Source organism: Populus euphratica, unplaced genomic scaffold (assembly GCF_000495115.2).
Source record: "Populus euphratica unplaced genomic scaffold, PopEup_1.0 scaffold68.1, whole genome shotgun sequence".
Taxonomy (NCBI): Eukaryota; Viridiplantae; Streptophyta; class Magnoliopsida; order Malpighiales; family Salicaceae; genus Populus; species Populus euphratica.
The window spans coordinates 290,059-314,299 of NW_011499901.1; the positions used below are offsets into that span (position 1 = coordinate 290,059).

At 36.3% G+C, this 24,241-nt stretch overlaps 5 protein-coding genes and 1 pseudogene across 16 annotated transcripts; 2 read left to right on the forward strand and 4 right to left on the reverse strand.

Annotated features, from left to right (window-relative positions):
- Nucleotides 1-153: 153 nt before the first annotated feature.
- LOC105132956 (short-chain dehydrogenase/reductase family 42E member 1-like) lies at nucleotides 154-3,863 on the reverse strand (annotated as a pseudogene).
- LOC105132807 (protein CHROMATIN REMODELING 4-like) lies at nucleotides 1,567-20,408 on the reverse strand. Of its 9 annotated transcripts, none has more exons than XR_843647.1 (6): nucleotides 20,226-20,408; nucleotides 19,009-20,141; nucleotides 18,807-18,879; nucleotides 17,811-17,947; nucleotides 16,922-16,979; nucleotides 1,567-1,581 (listed from the first exon to the last, which is right to left on the reverse strand). XR_843647.1 is itself a non-coding variant. In XM_011036501.1 (6 exons), coding segments are annotated over exons 1-5 (1,443 nt in total). In that variant the 5' UTR covers nucleotides 20,325-20,408; the 3' UTR covers nucleotides 16,462-16,490; nucleotides 16,939-16,978. The 9 variants fall into 9 exon arrangements, 8 of the variants coding, with proteins under 8 accessions (XP_011034809.1, XP_011034807.1, XP_011034806.1 ...); XM_011036501.1 differs by lacking the exon at nucleotides 1,567-1,581 and adding an exon at nucleotides 16,462-16,490 and having other exon boundaries at nucleotides 16,939-16,979; XM_011036503.1 differs by lacking the exon at nucleotides 1,567-1,581 and adding an exon at nucleotides 16,467-16,484 and having other exon boundaries at nucleotides 16,939-16,979.
- On the reverse strand, nucleotides 3,930-5,285 carry LOC105132811 (uncharacterized). The gene is made up of 3 exons (XM_011036513.1): nucleotides 4,887-5,285; nucleotides 4,516-4,588; nucleotides 3,930-4,350 (listed from the first exon to the last, which is right to left on the reverse strand). Exons 1-3 carry the CDS (start codon nucleotides 4,890-4,892, stop codon nucleotides 4,154-4,156), a joined length of 276 nt encoding a protein of 91 aa, XP_011034815.1. The 5' UTR covers nucleotides 4,893-5,285; the 3' UTR covers nucleotides 3,930-4,153.
- On the forward strand, nucleotides 8,052-10,595 carry LOC105132809 (HSP20-like chaperones superfamily protein). 3 transcript variants are annotated; one of them, XM_011036511.1, is made up of 3 exons: nucleotides 8,052-8,235; nucleotides 8,812-9,810; nucleotides 10,121-10,595. In XM_011036511.1, exons 2-3 carry the CDS (start codon nucleotides 8,856-8,858, stop codon nucleotides 10,354-10,356), a joined length of 1,191 nt encoding a protein of 396 aa, XP_011034813.1. In that variant the 5' UTR covers nucleotides 8,052-8,235; nucleotides 8,812-8,855; the 3' UTR covers nucleotides 10,357-10,595. The 3 variants fall into 3 exon arrangements, with proteins under 3 accessions (XP_011034813.1, XP_011034814.1, XP_011034812.1); XM_011036512.1 differs by having other exon boundaries at nucleotides 8,819-9,810; XM_011036510.1 differs by lacking the exon at nucleotides 8,052-8,235 and having other exon boundaries at nucleotides 8,758-9,810.
- Nucleotides 12,344-14,792, forward strand: LOC105132808 (probable inorganic phosphate transporter 1-9). Its single transcript, XM_011036509.1, has 2 exons — nucleotides 12,344-13,123; nucleotides 13,681-14,792. The coding sequence occupies exons 1-2, from the start codon at nucleotides 12,423-12,425 to the stop codon at nucleotides 14,564-14,566; spliced, it is 1,587 nt and encodes a 528-aa protein (XP_011034811.1). The 5' UTR covers nucleotides 12,344-12,422; the 3' UTR covers nucleotides 14,567-14,792.
- A 1,008-nt stretch (nucleotides 20,409-21,416) lies between the features above and the next one.
- On the reverse strand, nucleotides 21,417-23,509 carry LOC105132813 (xylem cysteine proteinase 2-like). Of its 2 annotated transcripts, XR_843648.1 has the most exons (5): nucleotides 23,009-23,509; nucleotides 22,678-22,913; nucleotides 22,385-22,525; nucleotides 21,980-22,293; nucleotides 21,417-21,453 (listed from the first exon to the last, which is right to left on the reverse strand). XR_843648.1 is itself a non-coding variant. In XM_011036516.1 (4 exons), exons 1-4 carry the CDS (start codon nucleotides 23,472-23,474, stop codon nucleotides 22,078-22,080), a joined length of 1,059 nt encoding a protein of 352 aa, XP_011034818.1. In that variant the 5' UTR covers nucleotides 23,475-23,509; the 3' UTR covers nucleotides 21,974-22,077. The 2 variants fall into 2 exon arrangements, 1 of the variants encoding a protein (XP_011034818.1); XM_011036516.1 differs by lacking the exon at nucleotides 21,417-21,453 and having other exon boundaries at nucleotides 21,974-22,293.
- Between the last annotated feature and the right edge of the window lie 732 nt (nucleotides 23,510-24,241).

The following is a 24,241-nucleotide window of genomic DNA, read 5'->3' on the forward strand; positions in this document are numbered from 1 at the left end:
ATCGGCCGTCTTGCATAACTCCTTATATTTTTGGCTGCTGCTTTCTTCAGTTCCCAAACGGAGCCCTAGTCCACTTTTCGGTTTTGTTTGGTTGATTTCTTAGGACATGTATACAGATAACATAACGTTTTTAGTTGCAGAAACATAAACATGGATATAAAAATAAATTTGTAACAAAAATAAAATAAAAAGACAGAGTATCCTCGCAAGACAGAAATCTCCATCTCCCGTCCATGTGGAACACGAATTGGATTCATGAATCATGTTTCAACCAGCAGTCGTGTACTGTACTGGGATGTTTATAAACTAAATGTGAGAAGTGCAGGTGGAGAACATCATGCACTGGGGTTTCTTTCAACTGTATCTAAAAAGGTCATGGCTAACTCTGAAGGCATGGTGTTAATGGGCTAGTGGAATCAGCAAACATCACATTTTATGCAAATCATCACGGTTGTCTAATGCCTGAATCGCCTGCTAAAGGAGAGTCGGTTCGAGTTTTAAACTGCTTAGGCGCTTATTCTCAAGTTTAAATGAGTCAATCAGTATTGAGACCAGTCAAATTTTGAGCTCTCTAGTTGAAGCTTTAAAATCCCACTGCCAAGCTTGCTTGCTCTCTATTGTTCTCCATCAGAGAAACAGGAAGGTGTTTTACAATGTGGCCTAACTCTTGGCTCTCTTCAGCAGAAAACGCAATGAACGGATTCCAAACACTAATGTTTGCCAAAGCCATGCTCTTGCACTAGAAGGATCCACCCTTCTTGCAAGATTCCATGCATAAACAGCCTCCCCAATATGTGCAGCCATGGCTAAAAGAAATATTGTTCTCACAACCCACATTGATCGGAAGAGGATAAGGCTTGTGGCTCTAAGAAGTGACACTGGTGGTATTATGTCTGGCAAGTAAGCAGCATTGAACACGGAAGTTATTCCGATCACACCAAACAACCTTGCATTGCATATATGGTAGGTTCTTCCAAAGTCTTCCTCTTCTGCTCCTGCCAGTATGAGATAGTTGCAGCCATGCCCTCTTGAGGACTCACCATTGGAACATAGCCAAGCTCCTGCCTGGCTTTCAGGAAAGAGAAGTAGGGGGTCACACCAACCTGCTTGAAATACATTAGATGCAGTAATACAGAGATTACGATATTAGAAATAGGCACATCAATTTTTATTTATTTATTATTTTTCTTGAATTGCAAGATGAAGAAAGTAAGAACGCTGCCAAAACATTCATGCATGATTTGCGGCGACATGATTTTCAGGCATGCAACAGGCATGGATGTTAAGCAGAAAATATGATATTTTGAAACTACCTTGCACACTTCAACAGGAAGGATCAGTGGCTGAGGAAGCCACCATCGATTCAACCACGGGTATAATACAGTATATATTGCCCAGAAAATCCTTCCCAGCATAAGAGCACGAGACAAACTGGCCTTTGATAGCATAATCCAGACTTTTAAGCAGTGGCTGGAGGAATTCAAAAGTGCTCTGATCAGAGACCCTGAAAGAGTAGCAGGTTAGATCCTCAATCCCTCCATTACCACTGTAAAAACCAAGCAATCTTTTGAAGACAATTATCTCACATAGAGGACTGGAAAGAGTCTCAATAATTACCAATAGTTCTATTATATCGTAAACAGGTTTGCTTTGAAGCCAAAGGTTTGGTTATTACCATCGGGTATAAAGTATGGCTGGCCAGCAGCTACTGGATGCCCTTCATTATTAGGAATGTCATCCAAAAGCCCCATGCTTGCCAATATTAGTGCAAGCACAAGGTTATCCACATATGCCCAGTCTGTCTTCACATTTGAATCACCAATTTTGAAAGGCAGAAGGCCTAACTTGGCAAAGGATACAATCCTCGGAAAATGCCTTTCTTCCCCTGGCCCATATATAGCAGCAGGACGAATCGCACACTTAAAAAGACATTTTCATTGTTCTTCCTATACAGCAAAGAAACAACCCATATAACTCTTTTCCTATTATGAAAACTTGTAATTATGAAAGTTGTTGATGCCTTTGAAGTTCCGATTCATCCCCCTTTTCTAGTTTAGCATGTCAGAAGCTACCAGCAAAGAAAAACTAATCAACCTCACTCCATTTTCACGTGCATTTTTCTTCAGCAAAGAAAAATCTGATATGTCAACTCAGTCCTATCACATCATCTTTACAAGAAATGAATAGATCTTTATGAGGCTTTTGTCAAATGACGAAATAGAGATATGCATAACAGGAGTGAGGATTCTTGAAGAACATTTAACTTACTTGGAAGGACGAGCATTGTGCTTCAGGACCAACCGTTCAGCAATTGATTTGCTACGGCCGTGTGGATCAACATGGTCATCAACAGGAAAGAAAGGTAAGCTTTCATTGCCATTCACAATCTCCTTTCCACCGAATACAACATTATATGTGCTCACATAAACAAGCCTTCTGATCTCAAACTCGAGACAAGCCTCCAAAACAAGACAAGTTCCGCTAATATTCACCTCATCAACCCGACCAAACTGGAGCATTTCTTTCCCCGACATGCCATACGAAGCAAGGTGGAAAACACAATTGGCCCCATGTAAGGCTTTATCAACGTCTTTTTTTCGAGCAACATCCCCTATATCATCACAATCTTGGTAGCTTAGCAGGTCGCAAGAAGCACAAAAATCACAGGAACTTGTCCTAGCAGTTAAGAACGAAATCAGCGAGTGCTTGATTCAAAATATAATTCAAACCATTATTGACACAAATCCAGCAATAAATGATGAATTTGTGGAAATGCTCTTAAGATTATTGCAGAGTGACTAACCAAATATATATACACTATATTATTCTCTAAATTAATTAATCATTACTTGATCTTCTCAATTTATATCTGATTTGCACATAATCAAAAGAAGGAAAAAGTACTAAAAAATAAAGGGATTGATGAGTGACTGGAAGGAATAAATAAAGGGATGATGGAACCTTGAATGCAGTGAACCCCATGGCTCTTGATGTCAACGGACCATGGAGAAGTGGGTCGGATATCAAAGGCTCGAAACTGGCGAGCACCTCGACGGACCAGCTCCAGAGATAAGTAAGAGCCCACAAAGCCTAGTCCTCCAGTGACTACGAACGTCTTGTCTTCTATCCCTTCATTGTGGCTGAAGTGCATTCTGCTTCTTCTTTCCGTTTCTCTTGTTTCTTCAAAAGTCTTGCTTATGAACACGACATAACCGTCAAGGATCAACTACTTAGGACAAACTACATATCCGTCCTCCCATTATGTAAACGATTTTAATTGAGTTTATATAGTTTAAACTTTAGTTTAAAATGGCCTGAAATTATCATAATTTAATATTTAATGAACATGCCGTCTCTTGAGGATGACTTATCAACAGAAATTAAAAGAATTCATTTACCATTTATATTTATTTTTCATGTGTTATTATTAATACCACTTTAATACTTTTTCAATGATATTTTTAGATTAATTTACACGTCAATCAAAATTATTTTTTAAACCCGATAGATTCAGATAAATTTAATAAATTTACCTACATACGAATCTCAAGATTTAAAGTCAACAAATTCTCTGAGACTAATTGTGAGAAATATTACTTTGTTTAATATTGATGCACGGGACAAAATGATATTGTCATACTAAATAAAGTCTCTATTCGTTCTCAGTGAACGTCCCGTGGGTGCTCTTAGTTAATTATTCAAGAATTTGAGGGTGATAGAGAAGGAAAGGGTTGCAAGCAAAACAGATTCCTTCTTCAAATTTAACCCAACTAGCCTTCGCACAACTCATAATTCTATCATTTTCTTCTCCTTGGTTCCAAGATTTCATGCCATTGCGATGAGTTAACTGTAACACAGAAGATACAATAAAAATAGAAATGCTTAAAAATATGGAAAAAGAAGAAAAGAAAAGGAAAAAGGAAAGAACATGGCTCTGCAAAATTTAGGATTCTTCTATTTCACTCTATGTATACTATCATCATTCAACATGTAACACTTCCTTTGAAAAAGAAAAGATAGAAGGGGAATCAGAAAGGGAAAAAAAAAAAAATACAGGCACGAATCACAACCTTGGTATATGATCATCCCCTTCAGGGGTTGATAAAAAAGAAGAGGAACGAATAGTAGAAAAAGAAGCAAAATAAAATAGTCTTTAGAAGAAGTTGAAGTTGTTGAATCTCAAGCTTCCATAACTTGCACTGGCATAAACATTGAGAAGCTCGTTTTGGGGAGACCAGAAATCAGCTTTAAGACCTCCTCTTCTTATGGCTTTAAGTATTTTGTTCCTGTGTGCATATCCTGTGACCACCACTTTCTGACTATTGACATCCACTTCCACTTTCTCTATCCCTGAAAACAAGAAAAAATTGAACAAGTGATCATCAAAAACATTGAAATGTATCACATGAAAACACTAGATGTCTTGTCTAGATTCATGACTGGCTCGATTTCATGCTAGCTAGCTAGCTAGGACCAATAATTAAACACAGATCAAAGTGACCGGGACAAACTGACCTTTCAATTTTGACAGGCATTTCCTCAGTCTTTTCTCGTGTATGCCAACCATCTCCACCTTCAACTCAACAGTCTGCAAAAGGGTCTTACATGCATAAATACAAACTTCTAAAACTAAAAGAATATAGGAAACTCTTTGCCTTGATAAAGAGCAGTTCCACAAGTGGGAGCTAACAAGATCAAGACCAGACCAAAAATATTAATTTACAGGCATTTGCCTTGGTTGATGAAAAACTGAACCATTTTTACTGGGCCTTCCATGCCATTAATTTTTAAGAAATATTGGTGACATTTGAGAGAAGAAACTGGCTTGATTATATGCTAGCTAGTGCCTGTAAAAGATATTAGAAAAGGGAAAGAGAAATAGGTACCTCCATGATGGAATTCCGAAGGGGAATGATGATTGAATAATGATATGGAGATGATGAGATAAAAAAATGGTAAAGAAACGAACAAGGACGACAGGATACAAATGGAATGATGAGTTGGAGAATGAATGCAACAGAAGGGGAATGTCAGGCTCTTATATAGCAGGGGGAGAGAGGGGGGACATGAAAAAAGATGGAATAAACAATAAAGTAGGTTTCTAGTCCTGTGCTTCTAGGATTAGACGAAGAAACCATCTGCTTTTCTTCGCTTTTCTTTTTCAAAGACAAACACACAGACATGACATGTAAACCCGATGGCAAGAAAACCGTTAAGATGGAGAAGTGTGCTTGAAATATGACATATTGTTTTGCTAGCTCAAGATTCAAGACTCAAAGACAGAGAGTAGTTCCCTCTGCGCAAAGCAATGTGAGTCTCAAGCATTTTAAATCATTGGCTTTGACGAGTCCAACCTTGCCTTTATTTTTATGTGGGGATGGCATCGCAGCAAGTTAGGATTAGGATACCTGGAAAGATTCACAAGCTCATCTTGACCATCCAATTTCTTGTTCCTCGTTAATGGTATATGATCTTCTTTTTTCTTTCTTCTTCTTCTTCTTCTTCTTCTTCTTCTTCTTCTTCTTCTTCTTCTTCTTCTTCTTCTTCTTCTTCTTCTTCTTCTTATTGTAACATCAAACGATGTACATAAAGTCTTATCAACAAACTATCAAACATAAAATATTATAGAAATTTTCATTAACAAGCTTACGATACGTTCACAAACAATGCCAGTATAAATTTTTGTTATAGATCTCGACAGATTGATGATATAAAATTGGCTAAGCATGAATTTTATTTCATTTTATTTTACTAAAACGATATTGTTATTTAGAAAAATAATTAGTTTGAATTCACTTGCAGGCTCATGAATAAATCAACGCTTAAATTGTTCCCGAATTGAGTCCTATAACTATTCTTATGCTTATGATCATACCAAAAACAAAAGGTTCGGTGAAAACATGCTCAAGCTGAATAGGAAAAAATCACACAGCAAGTTAGGTATTTTGAAACAAAAGGTTCGGTGTTAGCTTGGATGCGTTTTCTCTCCTTTATAATTTCTTCAAGATATGGCATTTTGTTGTGACTGGCTCTCTATTCGAATCCAATGAAGACCCCATTCTTGTCTTCCTATCATTCCCATCACATCCATATTTTGCTTTTGATAATTAAAGGGCCGCGTCTACATTAATCATTAAAAAAAATACAAGACATATATGCAGCAGCTGTTCATGCTTCAGAAAGAAGGATGTGAGGTGCCCGGGAAGATTCAATTTGGGATGCTTGGAATCAGGGTGAAAGGATGAAGAACATGCATTGGAATCTGGGATCTCTCGAATTTTAATTGCAAGAACATTTTTCGAGAAACACTACACATATTTCGATTTCTGGTCATCCTCGATCTTGCACTTTTTTGACTTGTGATGGTAGTGTACTGCTTTTCGATCATAACTATTAGGTGTCACAAATGACAAGCCAGATTCTTAGCTCCCCAGACAAAAATTCTGCTAAAGGTGATGTCCGTATAAAAAAAGCCACTTGCTACATGTTTAATATTTAGCATAAGATAAATTTGAGAGATATAACTTAACATATGAGATCTGTCTTGGGCTTTTTTTTTTTAGAGGTTAGTTATATAAATTTTAGGATTATTAGAAATTTATATAATTATTAATTTTAAGATCTGTAAAATTAATTAAAGTATGTATAAATTGACTTAGACATCAATATTGATCTAAAAAAAATATTTAGCATATGATAACTATAAAAATATTATAAGGGTGTATGAAATTGTGCTAGAGATTATTTTTTAACATATTTTTATTTGAAAATATATTAAAATAATATATTTTTTATTTTTTAAAATTTATTTTTGACACGAACATATTAAAACGATATAAAAATACTAAAAAAATTCAAAATTTAACAAAATGAAGGTTTAACCTCAATGTCGAACTATAAGTGATGAGACATTGAAATCAAATGTATTATTGGAATAAAGTTTTTTCGTGGTTGGATTATGGGTTGGTCTAGTATAATGGAATTTATCTTGATGAATGTATTTGAGATACTTGTGAAAAGTGTTTTTTTTAGAGTGTTTAAGTACCCTCAAATGCCAAAATCAGTAAACTTACAGAGAAAAACACATAATACATAGGCTAAAGAGATTAAATTTTAAAAATAAAGTTGTTCTTATGTTGACTTTGTCTTTTTTATATAGAAAAGCTTCAATCTTTAATTCGGTAATTTAAGGAGTATTTTATAACTCTTGAATCTTTTTTTTTTTAGAGAATTTCAAGAGTAATTTTATAACATTTATGAGGAACAAATATTCCTTGCATAAGCATTAATAGAGAATAACATTTCTTATACAAATATTAATAAAAATGAATATCTTTTATATAAATATTAATAAGAAAAAAAAAGAACTTAGAAGATGTTTTTAAGCTTAAAAGAAAAGCCAAAACTTAACAAGACATACCCTTTAGAACTGAATTAAGGTAATGCATCTAGACCCACAAGAAAACATTAATCATTCCCAACACCTATGCTCAAAATAACATCTGAGCCCACTAGACAGTGCCAATCAAACCCACTACTTGAGCTCTACTCAAACCCTTTATTGATGTTTGGAAATACATCAAAAATTTAGACTTATGATTATTATTAGTTTTGTATTAAAAAAATTAATTTTGATAAGAAGAAATGGAGATAAACAAGTGTTTGATTTTTTTTTTTGCAATTATGTTTCTCAATTTTGATATTTATTAGTTGATTTCTTCATTTGTTAATAGCAACATAAACAAATGTTTTATGTGGATATTTCTTAGGAATTTAATATATGTAAATTAAAAAAATAATTATAAAAATAAAATAAAAATTCAGAAATTTAACACATCAAAAAAATTATAATCCAATAAATCAAAAATAAAAATTTAAATAGTTTACTTTTTCAAGAGAATTTCGTTTGCTAGAATATCATGACACGTCATCTACGCCCTGTCCCCGTATGAGAAGTCACGAGCATCGACCGACAGCGTGTCATCTGAAGAAAGAAAAAGCTACAAGTCGTCAAAGAACAAGAGTGCAATTAACGACGACGTCAGCTACAGTTTCTTGAAACTGCTTTACTTTCTCATGGTACTGGAAGGCAGAAACATGAAATTTCACAAAAGAAAGGCTTGTTTTGAGCTGGTTCAAACCCTAAATTCATCTTCAACGCAGCCTGAATGGGAGCTGTATCCATGAACTTTCATCTCTGCAAACCACCATTTGTTGAACTGCAGTGTTGAAAAGGTAGCATTCTACTCTAACTTACTCCATCGTTTTGTCTGTTCCAACCATTTCTACCTTGAATATTATCATGGTTGTACTAGGAATCAATGGGGATCAACAAGCAAGAGCTTAAAGATATCAAATGCCTTGATCGTTAATGAATGCATTTATATGATATGGCTTATAGTGGAATAATGGGGGTTGCCAAAATGTTCTTTTGAATTTTGACTCTCTGATCGTTGATAGAGAGGAGGGAGCTTGCCCCATTGAAGGGCTCAATTTAGTTTAAGTTTTTGATCAAGGATCAATGTAAGGAAGGGACCAGAGCCATTCTTGGAGATTTGTTGGATTAAATGCATGCAAAGAAAGAAAATTATTCTCACACCCGTCACTTCAATGAATCTCTTCAACAAACATAAACTTTTGTAGATGTAAAAGATAGAGGGAAAAAAGATCAGCTTTATGACAGTAGATGCTGGTTGAGCAGTTTTCTCTGGCTTTTCTTTGAATAAATAAGAAATTAAATCATACTATGTATCTTTTACTGTACTGTTGCTATCTCACGTTAATTAACTTCTCATTCCCCATTTTGATAAGTGCACAGAGTTGTTTCTAGCTGTAAAAGAAGCTTGGCTTGAAACATGGGTGTCAAAGAGAAGAATGCTCCTTTTACAGGATTCGTCAATGCACCATCTGATGACCAGAATTTCTTGCTTAACTTCATCATGAGTACTTTCTTGGGTCCTGATTTGTACTCTGATAACCCAAGATGCTCAGCAGCTCATAGATTAGCTAAAGGGTTACCACCATACACTTCAAACAACCTTGGTGACTCGTTTCTCCGCATTTCTCAATTGGAGAGCTTGTATTACTATGTCCTAAGAAATGCTCATCCTAGCCTGGTTTTGAATCCAATTACGCTGTGTTTGTATATTAAAGGCAAGTTGCATTTGTCGGGCTCAGAGCCACTACAGGATTGTAGGCTATTTACAAGTTTTTTCCCTTTAAGTATTCATGGCCATAAAAAGGACTCGGCAAGCCAGGAAATTGTGAAGGGGATTGTACTTATTGAGAATCCAGATACATCTTACATGAAAGAGGACCTAGAAAAGTTCAAATGGTTATCTGGCGTGGATAGTTTGAAGATTGATACGAAGAAATGCCTAAGTTATGAGTCTGAATCCCAGAGAGGTGGAGAAGAAAATGAACAATTTCGCATGCCAAAGAGTGACGAGAAAATTGCTGGCACTATTTCATCAAGAAATGAGAAGCCACCAGCAATGTTTCAACATAAATACAAAAGGCGTCGCCGTTGCAGTCTTTCAGTGTCAGAATTTCACTGTGGTGTTTCTCATCCACAAGGGCATAGTGAAGAAAGCAACACTTTTGGGAGGAGCTGCAAATTGGATGGGCCCACTTCTATGCCTCATGTTGCTTTTCCTAAATTCAAAGATTATTTCACTGATAAGTCTGTCGTTTTGACTGGTACAGCAAGAAGGGAGTTAACTGGACCCCCAATCGGAATTGTTGACATAGGCATTAGCAGAGCTGCATACTTTTTCCAAGTTGCTCTCCCTGGTGTGCGTAGCGATTCTTGTACGTCTTAATGTTGCCCCTTAGTTCTCCTTAATTCATTCATCCTAATATTTAATCAGTGCTGTACTAATTTTGTGTCACCCTATGTTTTCGATTTCGTTGCCTCAAATGTTCTTGGGACATACTACATGCAAAAATTATTACAGTGCTGGCCAAGAACCCAAAAGCAGATCATGTCCCCATCTTTGTTGCTGACCTTATTTTCTCAAAAGCTGCAGCCATTTTGCTTGATTGATTGCTTTCCTTGCAATTCTTTTCAGAACATAATGTGCTCTTTACTTTAACATATTGATAATATTTGTTGTATCAGGTGAATTCAGTTGTGAGATTGAATCTAGCGGAAAGGTTCACATCCAAGGGTCAACAAGCGGTGGAAAGATCATAAAGAAACGGTCACGTGTTTTCCATATGAAATCTCAGCAAATGTGCCCACCTGGACCATTCACAGTTTCTTTTAATCTTCCAGGACCTGTCGATCCAAGGCTGGTTTCACCCAAGTTCAGAACTGATGGCATTTTTGAGGCAGTTGTCATAAAGCAAAAGTAAAATGGGGTGATCTCCATGCACTTGGACAGCCTTAGACTCCTAGCATCCAGAAACAGTGGAACACCACTGCAGTTTTTCTGAACATTGATGGTAATTCCTATGCTATGTACACTTTGAAGAACTTGATGTTGTTCAACGTAGGAACAAGGGATGGTTGAAGAAAATAAGGTTGTAGTTGTGACTTGTTCAGCTTAAGTCTTCCGCTGTAATATATATAAAGAAATTGGAGTGTGGATCTAGCTTTTAGTGGGCTAGACTTCATTTTGTTCCTGTCAGCCCATTCCATCATAGGCCTCGCCTCCCCTTGCTATTCATGGCTTCCAGGCCTTTAGAGAGGACAAAATCATGTCGAATGGCATGTGAAAATGCAAAGTTTATAGATCTCACGAAGAATTATCATTTCCCTATTCTAATGAACAGTACTAACGGGTCTAGAGCTACATTATTTTTGTTAATGAGTCAAAAAAGAAGTCACCGTCTGAGAGGCCCTCGAACTAGACAAGAAAATGGCTCCACGCGACCGGCCTTCCTCGTACACGGTCCATATGATTTTAGGATCAAACCTAATCCTGTCATGTGTGGCCTGCAATGAACCTCTATACTTGAAAAAATCTGAGAATTTTCGGAAGAAAAATCAGTAGAGATGATTTACAAGGGTCTGATCTTGATTTCAACTCTGGCGATTCTATCTTCGAGTCATTGTTTTAATTTTCTGATCTCATGTTAAGAACAAACTAGTCAGTTTTGGTAATGTATAACATAATAAAGTATCCATAACATCTTTAATGTTTCAGTGAATCGAACGATAAATTAGCTATGGTAATGCCTGTTTCAAAATCTTCTTATGATGTTTAACATCTTCATAATTCATATTATGAGATGTTTAACATCTTCATAATTCATATTATAAGGCATCAAACAGTGTATGTAACAGTAGTATAGTTAATGCAGTTTCTTGGAGCCTAGGATCGTCAAAAGGGGAGCAGACAAGAAAAATATCTTCCAAATGGAATCCCAAAAAGATTCTGAAGAAACCCATTTGATTTCTCAGCTATCTCTCTCCACATAAAGACATCAACGAAAGTTAACGGAAAATTACCTGATTCGCATCTTCGTGGAATATTAGGGTTTATCTGCAAATTACACACTAAATCCTGTCCAAAGTCTTTGATGCGATCCCACCGTCTCTTTCTTCCCGGAAATCGCATGACATGGTCGCCAAGTTTATTAAAAAAAGACGTCATGTAATGCATGGTAAGGATTTTGGGTGACTTTGTACTTGGTCCCCTTACTCTTTAAAGTATTTAGCTTGATCATTCTCTATTATATTTTGTTCTATCAACATCCCCCATTTGGCCAACTCCTTGTTGGTATAATTGCCGGTTCATTCCGTCTCTAGCCTTAAAAATACGTTACCAATTATAGTTATAAAAATCAACTCAATTCTAGATTTGAATTACAGACGGTAGGACGGGTTAATCTAAAACAATATTATTATTATTATTATTATTATATTAAAAAATCAGATAATTTCTCACCTAGATAGTAGATTAATCAAGTTAAACCAAATCAATTCCTACCTAATTCAGTATAAAATTCAACTAAAGTCTGATTTTGAATTGGTAAGTATCAAATTGATTGGAGTTTAATTATATTGTTATAAATCCCTCAAAAAGAACTTATTATTTTTACATAAATAGGGTAGGAGATGTCATTTTTACAACATGAATATATTTTTGTTTTTAACCAACTAATGGTATGATGTAAACGTTGTCGATAGATTTTTTCTATGATATGTGACTGAAGGACCATCTTAGTAAACAAGGAAAAAAATTAGAAGAGGATAAGAGTAAGAAAAATTAAGAGTTGGAGGAACAAAACCAACTCCAATCCAAAGGATTTTTCTATATAAATCCCTTTCTTTGCAATTGAGTACGAATTCAAACCCCATTTTAACGGAGGAACAAAACCAACTCCAATCCAAAGCTACTCTCTCCCCCTTCCCCTCCCCCTCTCCTTCCTGTGTTCCTCATTCTTTCCCGCTGCCCTTCCGAAGTTCTTCAGCAATGGCATTAAAAGTACTGTATGCCCTTGATGCGGCAAAAATACAGTATTATCACTTCAAAGCCATAATTATTGCTGGCATGGGCCTCTTCACTGATGCCTATGATCTCTTTTGTATCCCTCCAATCATGAAACTTCTTGGCCGTGTATACTACGAGGACAAACCTGATCATGACAAATACCAAATCCCACGAGTTGTTCTTGCTACCATGTTAGGCACAGCCCTGCTGGGTACAGTGATTGGTCAACTGGTCTTTGGTAGACTTGGTGACCGAATGGGAAGGCGCCACGTATACGGTATCTCATTGATTCTCATGGTTTTCAGCTCCATTGGGTGCGGTTTCTCCTTCTGCCGGACCAAAACCTGTGTTCTTGTCAGTTTGGGGATTTTCAGGTTTGTTCTGGGACTTGGGATTGGTGGAGACTACCCTTTGTCGGCTACAATCATGTCTGAATTTGCTAATAAGAAGACACGTGGAGCTTTCATAGCAGCTTTGTTTTCTATGCAAGGGCTTGGGATTCTGGCTAGTTCCATGGTGACTATGGTGGTATCAAAGATTTTTGAGGCTGCTGCTTCCAAGAATTTGTCAAGGAATCATACACCAGAAGACGCTGACATTGTTTGGAGGCTGATTCTGATACTCGGTGCCGTCCCGGCTGGACTCACATATTATTGGCGCATGATGATGCCTGAAACAGCCAGGTACATAATATGTATATATATTTTGATAAATTACAATAATTCTGTTAAACTATCATGAATTCATTAAGATCATTCCAAAATTTTCAGATTCTAAAAGGCCTTTAACGCGTGATTATCAAGAGTATTAATTCAAGCTTGATTATTTCTGTTGGCTAGTATACGTGGAATTGACGAGGAAGGAGAACATAGAATGTAAAGGCAGCCTTCTTAGGTTGACCAAATGGATTATAATGATTTTTCTATTCCTATATATGATGAATTATATGATCCGTTTGTCACCAAATTAATTATTAATCTTTCAAATAATAATCTTGTAAATATTAAACTAAAATATTGTTTCCAATCATACCATGATTAACTTGTTTAATAAATGGAGTAGATAGCTAAACGTACTCAGTTAAGAATTTAGAGCAAATTCATCATGACGTCTCAAAACCCAGTGCTGATGATTCTTTACGATTAATTAAGAAAACCGAGGTAACTTAAACAAGTTGATTTACTTAGTTATTGTATGACTTGCACTCCTTAATGTTCTTACTTCTCGTATCATGACTCAGGTACACAGCTCTGGTGGAGAATAACGTCCTGCAAGCAACCAAGGACATGGAGAAGGTCTTGGATGTTTCAATTAGCCGAATAGCCGAAGATGATCTCATATATCTGCAACAAGATCCACCATCTTATTCCCTACTCTCCAAGCAGTTCTTCCGTCGCCACGGTGTTGATCTCTTCTCCTGTGCCACCACGTGGTTGCTTCTTGACATTGCTTTTTACAGTAGCAGCCTCTTCCAGTCCCAAATTTACAAGATGCATCTTGACTTGAAAGACACCAACGTTTATGAAGAAACTTTCAAGGTTGCTGTCTTCCAAGCCATTGTAGCACTTGTTGCTGCAATTCCAGGGTATTGGTTCACTGTCTATTTCATTGATCGTATTGGTAGAAGAAAAATCCAAATGATGGGATTTCTCTGCATGGGTATAGTTTATTTTGCATTAGGAATCCCATACCAGTACTGGGGCAAACACAAAAATAAAGGCTTCCTATTCCTTTATGGTCTAACTTTCTTCTTTGCAAATTTTGGACCCAACACCACGACTTTTATTGTGCCGGCAGAGCTTTTTCCGGCTAGATTTAGATCAACTTGCCATGGAATTTCTGGGGCATTGGGGAAGGTAGGTGCTTTCTTTGGGACTCTTGGGTTCTTGTGGGCTTCACACAACAATGACCCAGATGATCTTCCAAGAATCGGACCGCTGAGAATTGCTCTAGTAAGTTTGGGTGTGATTTGTCTCTTGGGAATGGCTGTGACATACTTGTTCACGCGAGAAACTAATGGGAGATCGTTAGAGGAGAATGAGAATGAGGACGAAAATACAGAGCTGTGCTTGTTCAGATGTCATATGGATGCTGATCGCCGCCCAAATCCATCTGTTCATCAATAGGTTATTGCTGTGTAAGGAACTAAATATACACAAATCCTGTAAATGCTAGAGCTGGACAAGAAAAAACAGATAGATCACCTACAACTTCTTCTGTTCTTTTCTCTTATTTTCCAGCTAGATTTTGGCTGGTGTATTGATATATGTAGAAACCATTTTGTTGAATTTACACTATTCCTTTTGTATCTGATTACTCCTAGTTCACCCAGATTCATAATTTGATCATGCATCTTCGATGTGGATGGTTTGTGCTTCCATTTGCTACATCATACAAAACTATCCAGCTTATTTTGCCCAGGGTATAATAAATTTGGGTATTTTATGGCTTAGTTGGTTAAGATGTTTAGCTTACTTATTTCCATACAATCTACAATATTAATTAGTGTTCTATAATTTTATATAATTAGTGTTTTACTGCAGTCTCTGTACAAAGTGGATATAAAATGCTAATACGAAGGATACTGTAGATTTATATTTCAGGTTTATAGTTTTTCAATTAAATATATTTATGTTTTTAACCTTTTCTGTTTCTTCTGTTCCGTAATAGTAACAAAATATTTAGTTTATTAGATGGAGGGACAAATAAGGATATAAATCTCACGGTGAAGTGTCGTCTTCCTTTTATCCATCATTTACATCTGGCAGCATTATCAATGATTACCAAGATTAGTCTTCTCTTTTCCTTGAAGGCTCTACCATGGCGTTGAAGGTTTTGAATTTGTTGTTCTATTTTTCAGATGAATTAACCTCAACCTCTCTCTCTCTCTCGTTCTTTGAAAAGCATCATGGTTCACTGATTATTGCTACTTCATTACATTATCCCCTAACTGATGAATAATTTCTGGACATAAATATATTTTGGTGCATGGACTTGTTAGTCAGCTTAACATTTGTGAACGCGAGCACTCAAGCATTACATTTTCATTCCCGTGGCTTGACAATGACCAAAAGAAAGAATTTCTCTCTCAAAGTCCGGGATGGAATTTTCTTGAAGGAATATTCTAATCAATCAAACACAAAAATAATAGCTGAAACAAAGATTTTCTTGCAGGTTGTTGTGATTTTTTTAATATTTTTTAATTTGTTAAAATTACTGTTTAGATTGGACTGCTATTTGTTGATTTCAATCAGGAGTACTAATTTTGGCTTGATTGTTTTTGTTGACTTCCGCATGTAAGATTGACTAGGAAGGAGAACATGGAACACAAGGTGGAAAGCTCACATACTTTCTTCTACCCAATAATTTAGAACAAATTGATCGCTTTTTCCCCTACAAACTCTAAACCCAATGTACAATTAATTAAAAAATTATTTTAATATATTTTTAGATAGAAGACACTGCCTTTATACCCTGAAGGCAGATACTCCTCATTCTCAAATGTAGTATTAATTTACTTTGTTATTCTATGATTTGCACTACTTAATGTTCTTAATTTTCATATCATGAGTCAGGTACACAGCTCTGGTGGAGAATAATGTCCTGCAAGCAGCGGGGACATGGAGACGGTCTTCGATTAGCCAAATGGCCGAAGATGATCTCATATATCTGCAACCAAATCCACCTTCTTATTCCCTACTCTCCAAGCAGTTCTTCCATCGCCTCGGTGTTGATCTCTTCTCCTGTGCCACCACGTGGGTGCTTATTGACATTGCTTTTTTATAGGAGCAGCCTCTTCCAGTCCCCAAATTGATGGGGGGAAATGGGGAAGGTAGGGGCTTTCTTTGGGACCCTAGGATTCTTGTGGGCTACAAAAAACCATGACTGAGGATGATCTTCCAGGAATCGGTGAAATGAGAAAGAAATACTTGTTCACACAAGAATCTAACGGGAGATCATTAGAGGCGACTGTGAATGAGAGCGAGAATACAGAGCTGTGCTTGTTCAGATGTCACATGGATACTGATCGCCACCCAAATACCTCTGTTACTGGCGAGGTTATTGCTCTGTAAGGAACTAAACATACACGTTTCTGTAAATGCTAGAGCTGGACAAGAAAAACCAGATAGATCACCTACAATTTCTTCTGTTCTTTTCTCTGTTTTTGTTAAACTTTCAGAGTGTATTTGTTTTTAAGTTCATGATGCACTTTTGAAATTATTTTTTGTTTCAAATCATTTTTTTTTTATGATTTTAGATCCTTTTTGAAATGTTAATATTAAAAATAAAACATTATTTTAATGCAAAATAAATTTTAATAAATAAAAAAAAAACTTTAAAAAACAATTACAAGCACAATTTCAAGCACTAAGCACTACCATAGTAAAGCTACAAAAACAAAGCGTGCGGCCATGATTGAGTGCACAAATTTACATCCCAACAAGGCAGCAAAAACTGAGAAGCATACGCTCCACAATTACATGGTTGACTTCCTTACCGAACAGCGTAACCAAAAAGCCAGTCGCCCAGCGGTTGGCCCTAGGAAGAATAGTTTGACACAATCATGTTAGATATAGAAAAGACAAGTTCCTGCAACTCAGAAAACAACAGAGACAATTTCAAATAGGCTATGGGAAAATTTGGTTGTGAAAGGAGATAGAAAGGATAGTGTACACAGAAAAGTCAATTTCTATTGTTAACAGACTAGATGGAAAATAATTAACATTAGATTACAATAATAAGCGCTATAACGTGAAAAACAATATGAAATTAATGAAAAAGAAGACAGAGAGAAAACAAAGGCACCATAAAACCTGCACAAAATTTCAAATGTGAAGGTTTGACTAGGAAAAAGAGAAGAAGAAAATCAATTCCACTTGCCCAGTTGTAAAGAAGCGTTTCATGATTAATAAGAATAAAAAGGGAGCGGGTGGGAGTTCGGAAAGCCAAAGTAAACTCAGTATAATATTTGTGGTTCCTCTGTTACACGATCGGTTTCTGCATTTCTTTAAGCATGGAACGCTGTCATATACCAAGAAGCCTCTTGATTAAGTAAAAATTTGAACAGTGCTCAGCAGTCCAATTGAATAAAGCCAAACTATCCAAAGTACATAAATTAATGTGTTTTAAATTTTCACAGATTACTTTGTTATTGGATGTTTAGTTCAATGAGTTCACTCTAACTCTAATGAATGGGAGGATGCGGAACTCATCACTCAAATATGGCCAGGACAATAAATTACCAGAGGACTTGAGAACACACTAGAGATTTGTGGCTATTGCAAACCCCCAATCATTCCAAAATAAATGGCTTCAACAAAAAGTGTGGATAAGTGTGTGACCACGTGCATTTTCATAATATCAACTTACTATTTTGTCATATTCCTCCACTTATCCTTGAGATCAGTGGGAGTTCGAGTTGAATCAAAAACACGATGACCATACTCCAAAATTTTTCTCCATGGAGTATTTTTGTTTCCTGGTATAGCAAATTTCTCCACTCCTTCCTGAAGTCAAAGAATATATGCCAACTACTCAGGCAAATCAATCTTTAACATTTCTCTGCCGATTCAGTCATCCGAAAGCTATAATACTCCTTCAATGACAGCAAATTAAGAGCTATAACAAGATAATATTTGACTTGTGTTTTTTAAGAACAATTAAATATTGAGAGTTGATGAAAAAGAAAACTTTGCAGTGGTATTTTCAAGAATTTGTAATCAATTCACCTAATGAAATGAAAGTGACAAATCTTTAAGCATTTCAGACTTGAAGTCTCCACTATCTCTGGGATGATTTCTTCCACTTAATCATCAATTTATCATGATTCGAAGATCTATCAAATATGTTATTCATTCAATTATGACATTAAACCTTCAAGACAGCACATTTTAATTCAAAGACAAGTTGACTAGTGCAGATTTAACTTCTGGAAAGTACAATGATTCCAGCAATTAAAAAAAAAAAAACAAGGGACAAAGAAAGTTTTAATCACTGACTCCAACATCAACGACCGAAGTTTTAATCACTGACTCCAACATCAATGACATTGGAGCACATTATCCCAAAAAAAAAGAGACCTCGGGGCACTCCATGTCTGACAAACTTAATACCTCAATCCCTTCAACACTTTCTCGACCATTCCCTGAAGGTGTGTTAATTTCTCTTTAGTTACAGCTTCCAACAATTGCATTTTGTATTGCTTAGTTCCCTCAACACGTTATTCATAAATATTTTCTAAATAACAATTTGTACTTTATTTTTCTTTGGACCATCCATCCATAAAAATATGTTGCAAAGATGCAGCGCCAAAATCAGGTATTCTCCTATGGTCACATCTATAGGCAATGCTATTTAAATTCATACCTTTAGTGTGTCTTCCTCATCAGCTGTCCAATTCAACCTTTGACGCTTTTCATTACGAGGATAAAGGTTGGAGCTGCCAGTAGGGGGAGAAAAGGTTGAGTTAAAAAGATCCATTTGTACCATCTTAGCTAAACAAATATGCTATTGAAATGATCAAAATTGAATGGAGATTTTTTTATTCAAATAAAATAAAAACACTCACGATATCTTAGGAGATTCCAGGCGTTGTCTGGGCTCTTTGTAGAGGATAACTTTCTCTTTTTGGATTTTAGCTTCATTTTCATCAATGGTGTGTGGTTGAGGAGGTGCTTCCTTTGAAAGTTTGGCATCCAGAGACTCTGCTATTTTCTTCTTACCAATATGCTTGACACGCCTCCGAAGCACAACAGATTTCCCAGTGTCCGAATCAGAAACATGAGGAACCTTAGGTGCAGCAACTCCTCCGCCAGAATTGGCTTCTCGTGCATCATGGTGCACTTGTTCTTCTCCCACACATTGACCTTGTTCTTTGTTATCACATCCATTCTGATGCTTTTGTTCTTGTTCTTTTTGTTCTTCGTCTTCACATCCATCCTGCTGCATCTGTTTTTTTTCTTTCTCTACATAATGATCCTTTGAAGATTCTGCTCGCTCTCCACCCTCAAGAATTCTGCCATCCTTTTCCCGTTCTTGCTTCCCTTCCTCACCTTCTAAGGTCTCAAACTCATGAGTTTCAGATATATTTCTCTCATCCCTAATTTCATTGCTGATTGAATCCTCAAGTGACTCAATCCCCGGTATTTTCTCCTCTTGACTCTTATGTCCATTGTCACTACCGTTAACAGCACCAGGCAAAGCACCATCCATTTCATCATCAACCATCACTTCACAACGATCACAATCACTTACCTTGAGACCATCCCCACCATCCTCCACCAGCGAATCTCTATTTTCAGCACCATCAAATTCCGCTCTTTCCCCTCCATTTCGCTTCTCTTTACCACCCATAGCCTCACCACCCACCATTTCAGGATCTATAAAACCCAACAACGCCTTCTTTGCCAACATAGCCTTCCGAAAAAGCTCTTTAGCCCTACCAACCTCCCGTTTATAAGAACAGTAAGGGCAACAAAACCTACCCGAGTCATCAAAAGCAAGCTTAAAATTTGCACACTTTTCATGAATAGAAACTGGACAGCCAATCACACAACAAACCAACAATTTCGATTTCCCACGCTTATTACAGCTTAAACATGCATCTACCTCCATCCAATCACCACTGGTACCCACATCATCATCGCTTCTGCTTGATTTTTCACTTAAATTAGCATCGTCTTTATCACTATGAGCTTCATCCTGTGATTTTTTTTTTAAATAATTTAATTAAAACAAGAAAGAATAAAAACATAAAATAAAAGCAGAGAGAAAGAGAGTAAGTACCGGACTCAATTGAGGAAATGGACGTAGAGTGGAGGATGAGGGAGGTCTCTGAGGTGATTTTGAAATGCGCCGGTGCCCGCCGCCGTATTTACTTCTCATTTTTTTCCTCCGGAATTAGGGTTTTTTAGGTGAGTTTTCGAGTGGGCACAGAACTGGTGTTGATTTTGGAGTGTGTGTGACGAGAAACGAAGGGTTTTATTTTTATTTTTTACTCTATATTTTTATTGGTAAATATCAAGTATACCCCCAACTTGCTAGGCCTGCCAATTTTCATAAAAAAAGAAAAAATATATTATATCAAATATTCCACTAAATTATTTTGATTTCGCAATTAATTTTTTTTATATATTTAATAATATGGTTCAAGTGTTTTAATTTTAAAAAATCAAATTAATATTCTTTAAATATTTTGTGATAATTTAAAAATGAATAATGAAAATGATATTAGAGAATGAAATATTTGAAGGAAAAGATTTACTATCCGGAAATTGTTTGATGAAATGCTTAGAAATTTTAAAAATTATAGATGTTTATTATAATTATAAATTATAAATAATAATTTTGTTATTTTGAAGCTTAAGGGGCTCATATTACATTTATTAGCTTAAAAATTAAGAGTTTTTCTTCCATGATAATTTTCAACATCCCTATTATTAATTGCTTGGGATTAAGGATTGAGATTAAGAATGACTTGAGCATTAATGGTAAAATCTGAATGGTAAGGAAGGTATACGGGAGCATCTTAATAAGTTAGAGGCATTTTTATACGCATCCCGTATGATTGATTATATACTAATATACACTTAAATTCAGGTTTTTGCACCCTTCAATTGATTCAGTATTTTGTTCCGTTACAGGTCACTGTTAGTTGCTATGATGGCGGTTGCTGTGGTAGCCGGAGCGGCGGTGATGATTAATTAAGAGCAGCACTGCTAGCTATAGCTGTGCATATTTCATCATCTATAGATCATGGACCTTTCCTCTTCATCTGTAAGCCTGTAAGTTGCTGATATTTGATGCATGTGATCGATCGTCCATGCTGCCATTAATCAAATTTTCTTTTTCTCTAAGATTACAAGAACAAGGCTGTGCCTGTCAGAGTGGGAATTTGGCAGAGCCAGATAGAGATGAAAGGGAGTTTCTTTCTTGTAAATTTCTTCAAACTTCAATGGATAGCCAGCCAATATAAAATGTGAAAAAGACAACAACAACTTGAGTGATTAAACATTTAGAATATCAACCATCTAGGTGGTGGTCAAGTGGTAAAGACTTGGGATCAAGGGGGTTTGCTTCCTCTATGGTCTCAGGTTCAAGTCCTTGGTTGCTCATATGATGGTCACTGGAGGCTTACATGGTCGTTAACTTCAGGGCCCGTGGGATTAGTCGTGGTGCGCGCAAGCTGGCCCGGACACCCACGTTAATCTAAAAAAAAAATGTCAAGAAAAAATACATCCCGAAAGAAAATCATGCAAATTTCAACTGTAAGATTCATAATGCTCAAACCTCAACCCACTCGTAAAAAGTATGATCTGATGTGTCAGAGACTTCTCTCCAGTTCTACATGTGTCCATACCGGTTGTGTAGTAAACTATATAAATGTCCTTTGGCCAGTTATGATTAATGTTATCCCTATTTTCTTATTTTCTAAAACTACATTGCTGTCACATGATCAGAGCATATGATGTCGGGAAACTGGATTGCTGTAGTTGTGCTTTCATTTTGGCAGAAAAAAAAAAAAAAAAAAAAAAAAACATTTAGAATATCAATTTACTACAAGACATCATCCGATGAGATCCAGATTCCAGAAATGGGAATTGAAAGAGGAAGACAAGAGCAGAGACCATTTAGCATGTTACTTCTTTTTAGTGGGATAAGATGCCATTTTGTTGATACCACAAAGCCCTGCAGGCTTGCCAGTGTTTCTCTTCATCCTTATGTAACCCTTTTCTCCCCATTTAGATCCCCAAGAGTTCTTAACGATAATGTAATCCAAGCCATTGGTTGATCCATACCCAACGGCTGCCACTCCATGATCTAGCTGAGTTCCACAATGACCATCAAAAACACCCTGCAACATAAATCAATGGAGTTAGCCTACCATTCAGAATGAAAGATACATGGCCAGTGTGTGTGTGTGTGTGTAGTAAATGTTGACCTACCCCGCTGTAAAACTGGAAGTCTCTGCCAGAAGCCTCAATGGCCACACTGAGGGGCTGGTTGGCAAGTGCCTTCAACAGGCTTTCTTCACTGTTTTGTGGCACATCATGGTATCCACTAATGGTCACTACCTCTGATTCTTCCTGCAAGACCAAAGACATAAATCAAATGGTAATGCTTATTGCTATTCATCATCTCCGGAAAATCAAACTAAAACGAAGACTGTTTGGCCTGGATTAATAATTTGATAGTGAACCATGAAGGAATTAATAATTTTCTCTTGTTAGCTAAATACCTTTCTCATCTCACAGGTGCCCTCTTCCATGATATATGGGTAATCTACCTCCTTGTGGAGTCCACCATTGGAGATTATGTAAGAAAATGCATAATCCATAAGTCCTCCATTGCACCCATAGTTGTTAGTGGTGTCACAATCGACCAACTCTTGCTCGGACAGGGATGTCAAATTTCCTGTAACAATCTGATTTATACCTTCTACTGCTGCTACTGTTGAAAAGGCCCAGCAGCTACCTGCACAAATAAGCATTGACCATGTGACATTTCTCAATTTATTTAACCATGGCTACTTTTGTATGCAAGAATCTGAGACTGAGATAGACACTTACCGCATGACCCCTGGTTCTTGACATCAGTAACAGCTCCTTTCTTTCTCCAATCCACTGACTTTGGGATGCTCATGACATCCTTGTAATTGAACTCCTGAGAAAATTCTCTTCTTTCAGACATGTCAACCTTCAAGCCAAGATACTTGTTTTTGAACTCTTCATGGCTCAAATCGGAAAACTCATTCAATCCAAGCCAGTAGTTAACGACCTTCTTATTGGTCTCATCAATGTGGAACAAGTTATCTTTGAAAATCTCAAACCTGAGCCATTTTTCTTCTATGCTCTCATAAATCTTCCCATGTTTTGATATCCATGACTCAAAGAGATCGATGATCTTATCCCCGGACGTCAAGTCTTCAGGGGTATAGCCCACAATTGAGAAATCACGAGCTAAACCAGAATGGGCGAAGAATGACATGAAAGAAAATTCAAGAAGAAACATCAAAGAAAGTGAGGAGAGAGCCATTTTAGCTGTTAATTGGATAGATGGATACAAAGGGACGGGAGGGCGGTTTATAAGCAGGTGTTGGCTTTCAAGTAAAGTTATTGGATTGTTTATTTTTCTGAATTCTGAGACTTGAAGATTGGTTCTTAATGTTAGATTGCTTTCAATCTAAGCATATGACATGATCATGTATGACATAATAATATAGTAGATTAACATAATATATATATTGGTTCACTGCATCATATAATTCACTTTTGACATCTAATCACTTGAGTTTTGATATTGTAATCCAGAGTATTTTTTAAAAATATTTTTTATTTAAAAATGTATTAAAATAAATTTTTTAATTTACATTAAAATTAAAATTATTGTTTTAATTAACGGTAAACCACTACAAAAACATAAATTTTATGTTTTTATTATGATACATCACAAAAATAAACCAACATTAAATATATTTTAGTCATGTTTACAACTATCAAAACTAATTCTTCTAAGCAATATATAAAACCCCCACATTTATATGATACACCTGAGGAAAATAATGAAAGGAGTTGGGGTAAGGTTATATTTATAAGAAAAAAAAAACTGTAGCATCTCTTTCGAAGGTGAGTTCAGGCAACATTTATAGGCTACCAATAACTTGGACCAGAGTGCACTTTGTTGAAGTATTAAAATGGGCTAGCACCCATAAGCCAACAAAACTTTAATGTAAAGCTGGTACAAAAGATCTTTATCAAAATGATAAGAAAAAATGACTGGATTGTATCATTTACGGGTTTTGC

Coding starts and splice junctions, on each gene's coding strand:
- LOC105132807 (XM_011036501.1), bottom strand. CDS start 20,324: ATGAGAAGTAAATACGGCGGCGGGCACCGGCGCATTTCAAAATCACCT. Junction 20,142..20,225: donor CATTTCCTCAATTGAGTCCG/GTACTTACTCTC, acceptor AAAAAATCACAG/GATGAAGCTCATAGTGATAA. Junction 17,948..18,806: donor ATGAGGAAGACACACTAAAG/GTATGAATTTAA, acceptor CTTTGACTTCAG/GAAGGAGTGGAGAAATTTGC.
- LOC105132808 (XM_011036509.1), top strand. CDS start 12,423: ATGGCATTAAAAGTACTGTATGCCCTTGATGCGGCAAAAATACAGTAT. Junction 13,124..13,680: donor ATGATGCCTGAAACAGCCAG/GTACATAATATG, acceptor ATCATGACTCAG/GTACACAGCTCTGGTGGAGA.
- LOC105132813 (XM_011036516.1), bottom strand. CDS start 23,474: ATGGCTCTCTCCTCACTTTCTTTGATGTTTCTTCTTGAATTTTCTTTC. Junction 22,914..23,008: donor CAAGAACCAGGGGTCATGCG/GTAAGTGTCTAT, acceptor TTATTTGTGCAG/GTAGCTGCTGGGCCTTTTCA. Junction 22,526..22,677: donor GCACCTGTGAGATGAGAAAG/GTATTTAGCTAA, acceptor TTGGTCTTGCAG/GAAGAATCAGAGGTAGTGAC.
- LOC105132809 (XM_011036511.1), top strand. CDS start 8,856: ATGGGTGTCAAAGAGAAGAATGCTCCTTTTACAGGATTCGTCAATGCA. Junction 9,811..10,120: donor TGGTGTGCGTAGCGATTCTT/GTACGTCTTAAT, acceptor TTGTTGTATCAG/GTGAATTCAGTTGTGAGATT.
- LOC105132811 (XM_011036513.1), bottom strand. Junction 4,351..4,515: donor ATGCCTGTCAAAATTGAAAG/GTCAGTTTGTCC, acceptor TCTTGTTTTCAG/GGATAGAGAAAGTGGAAGTG.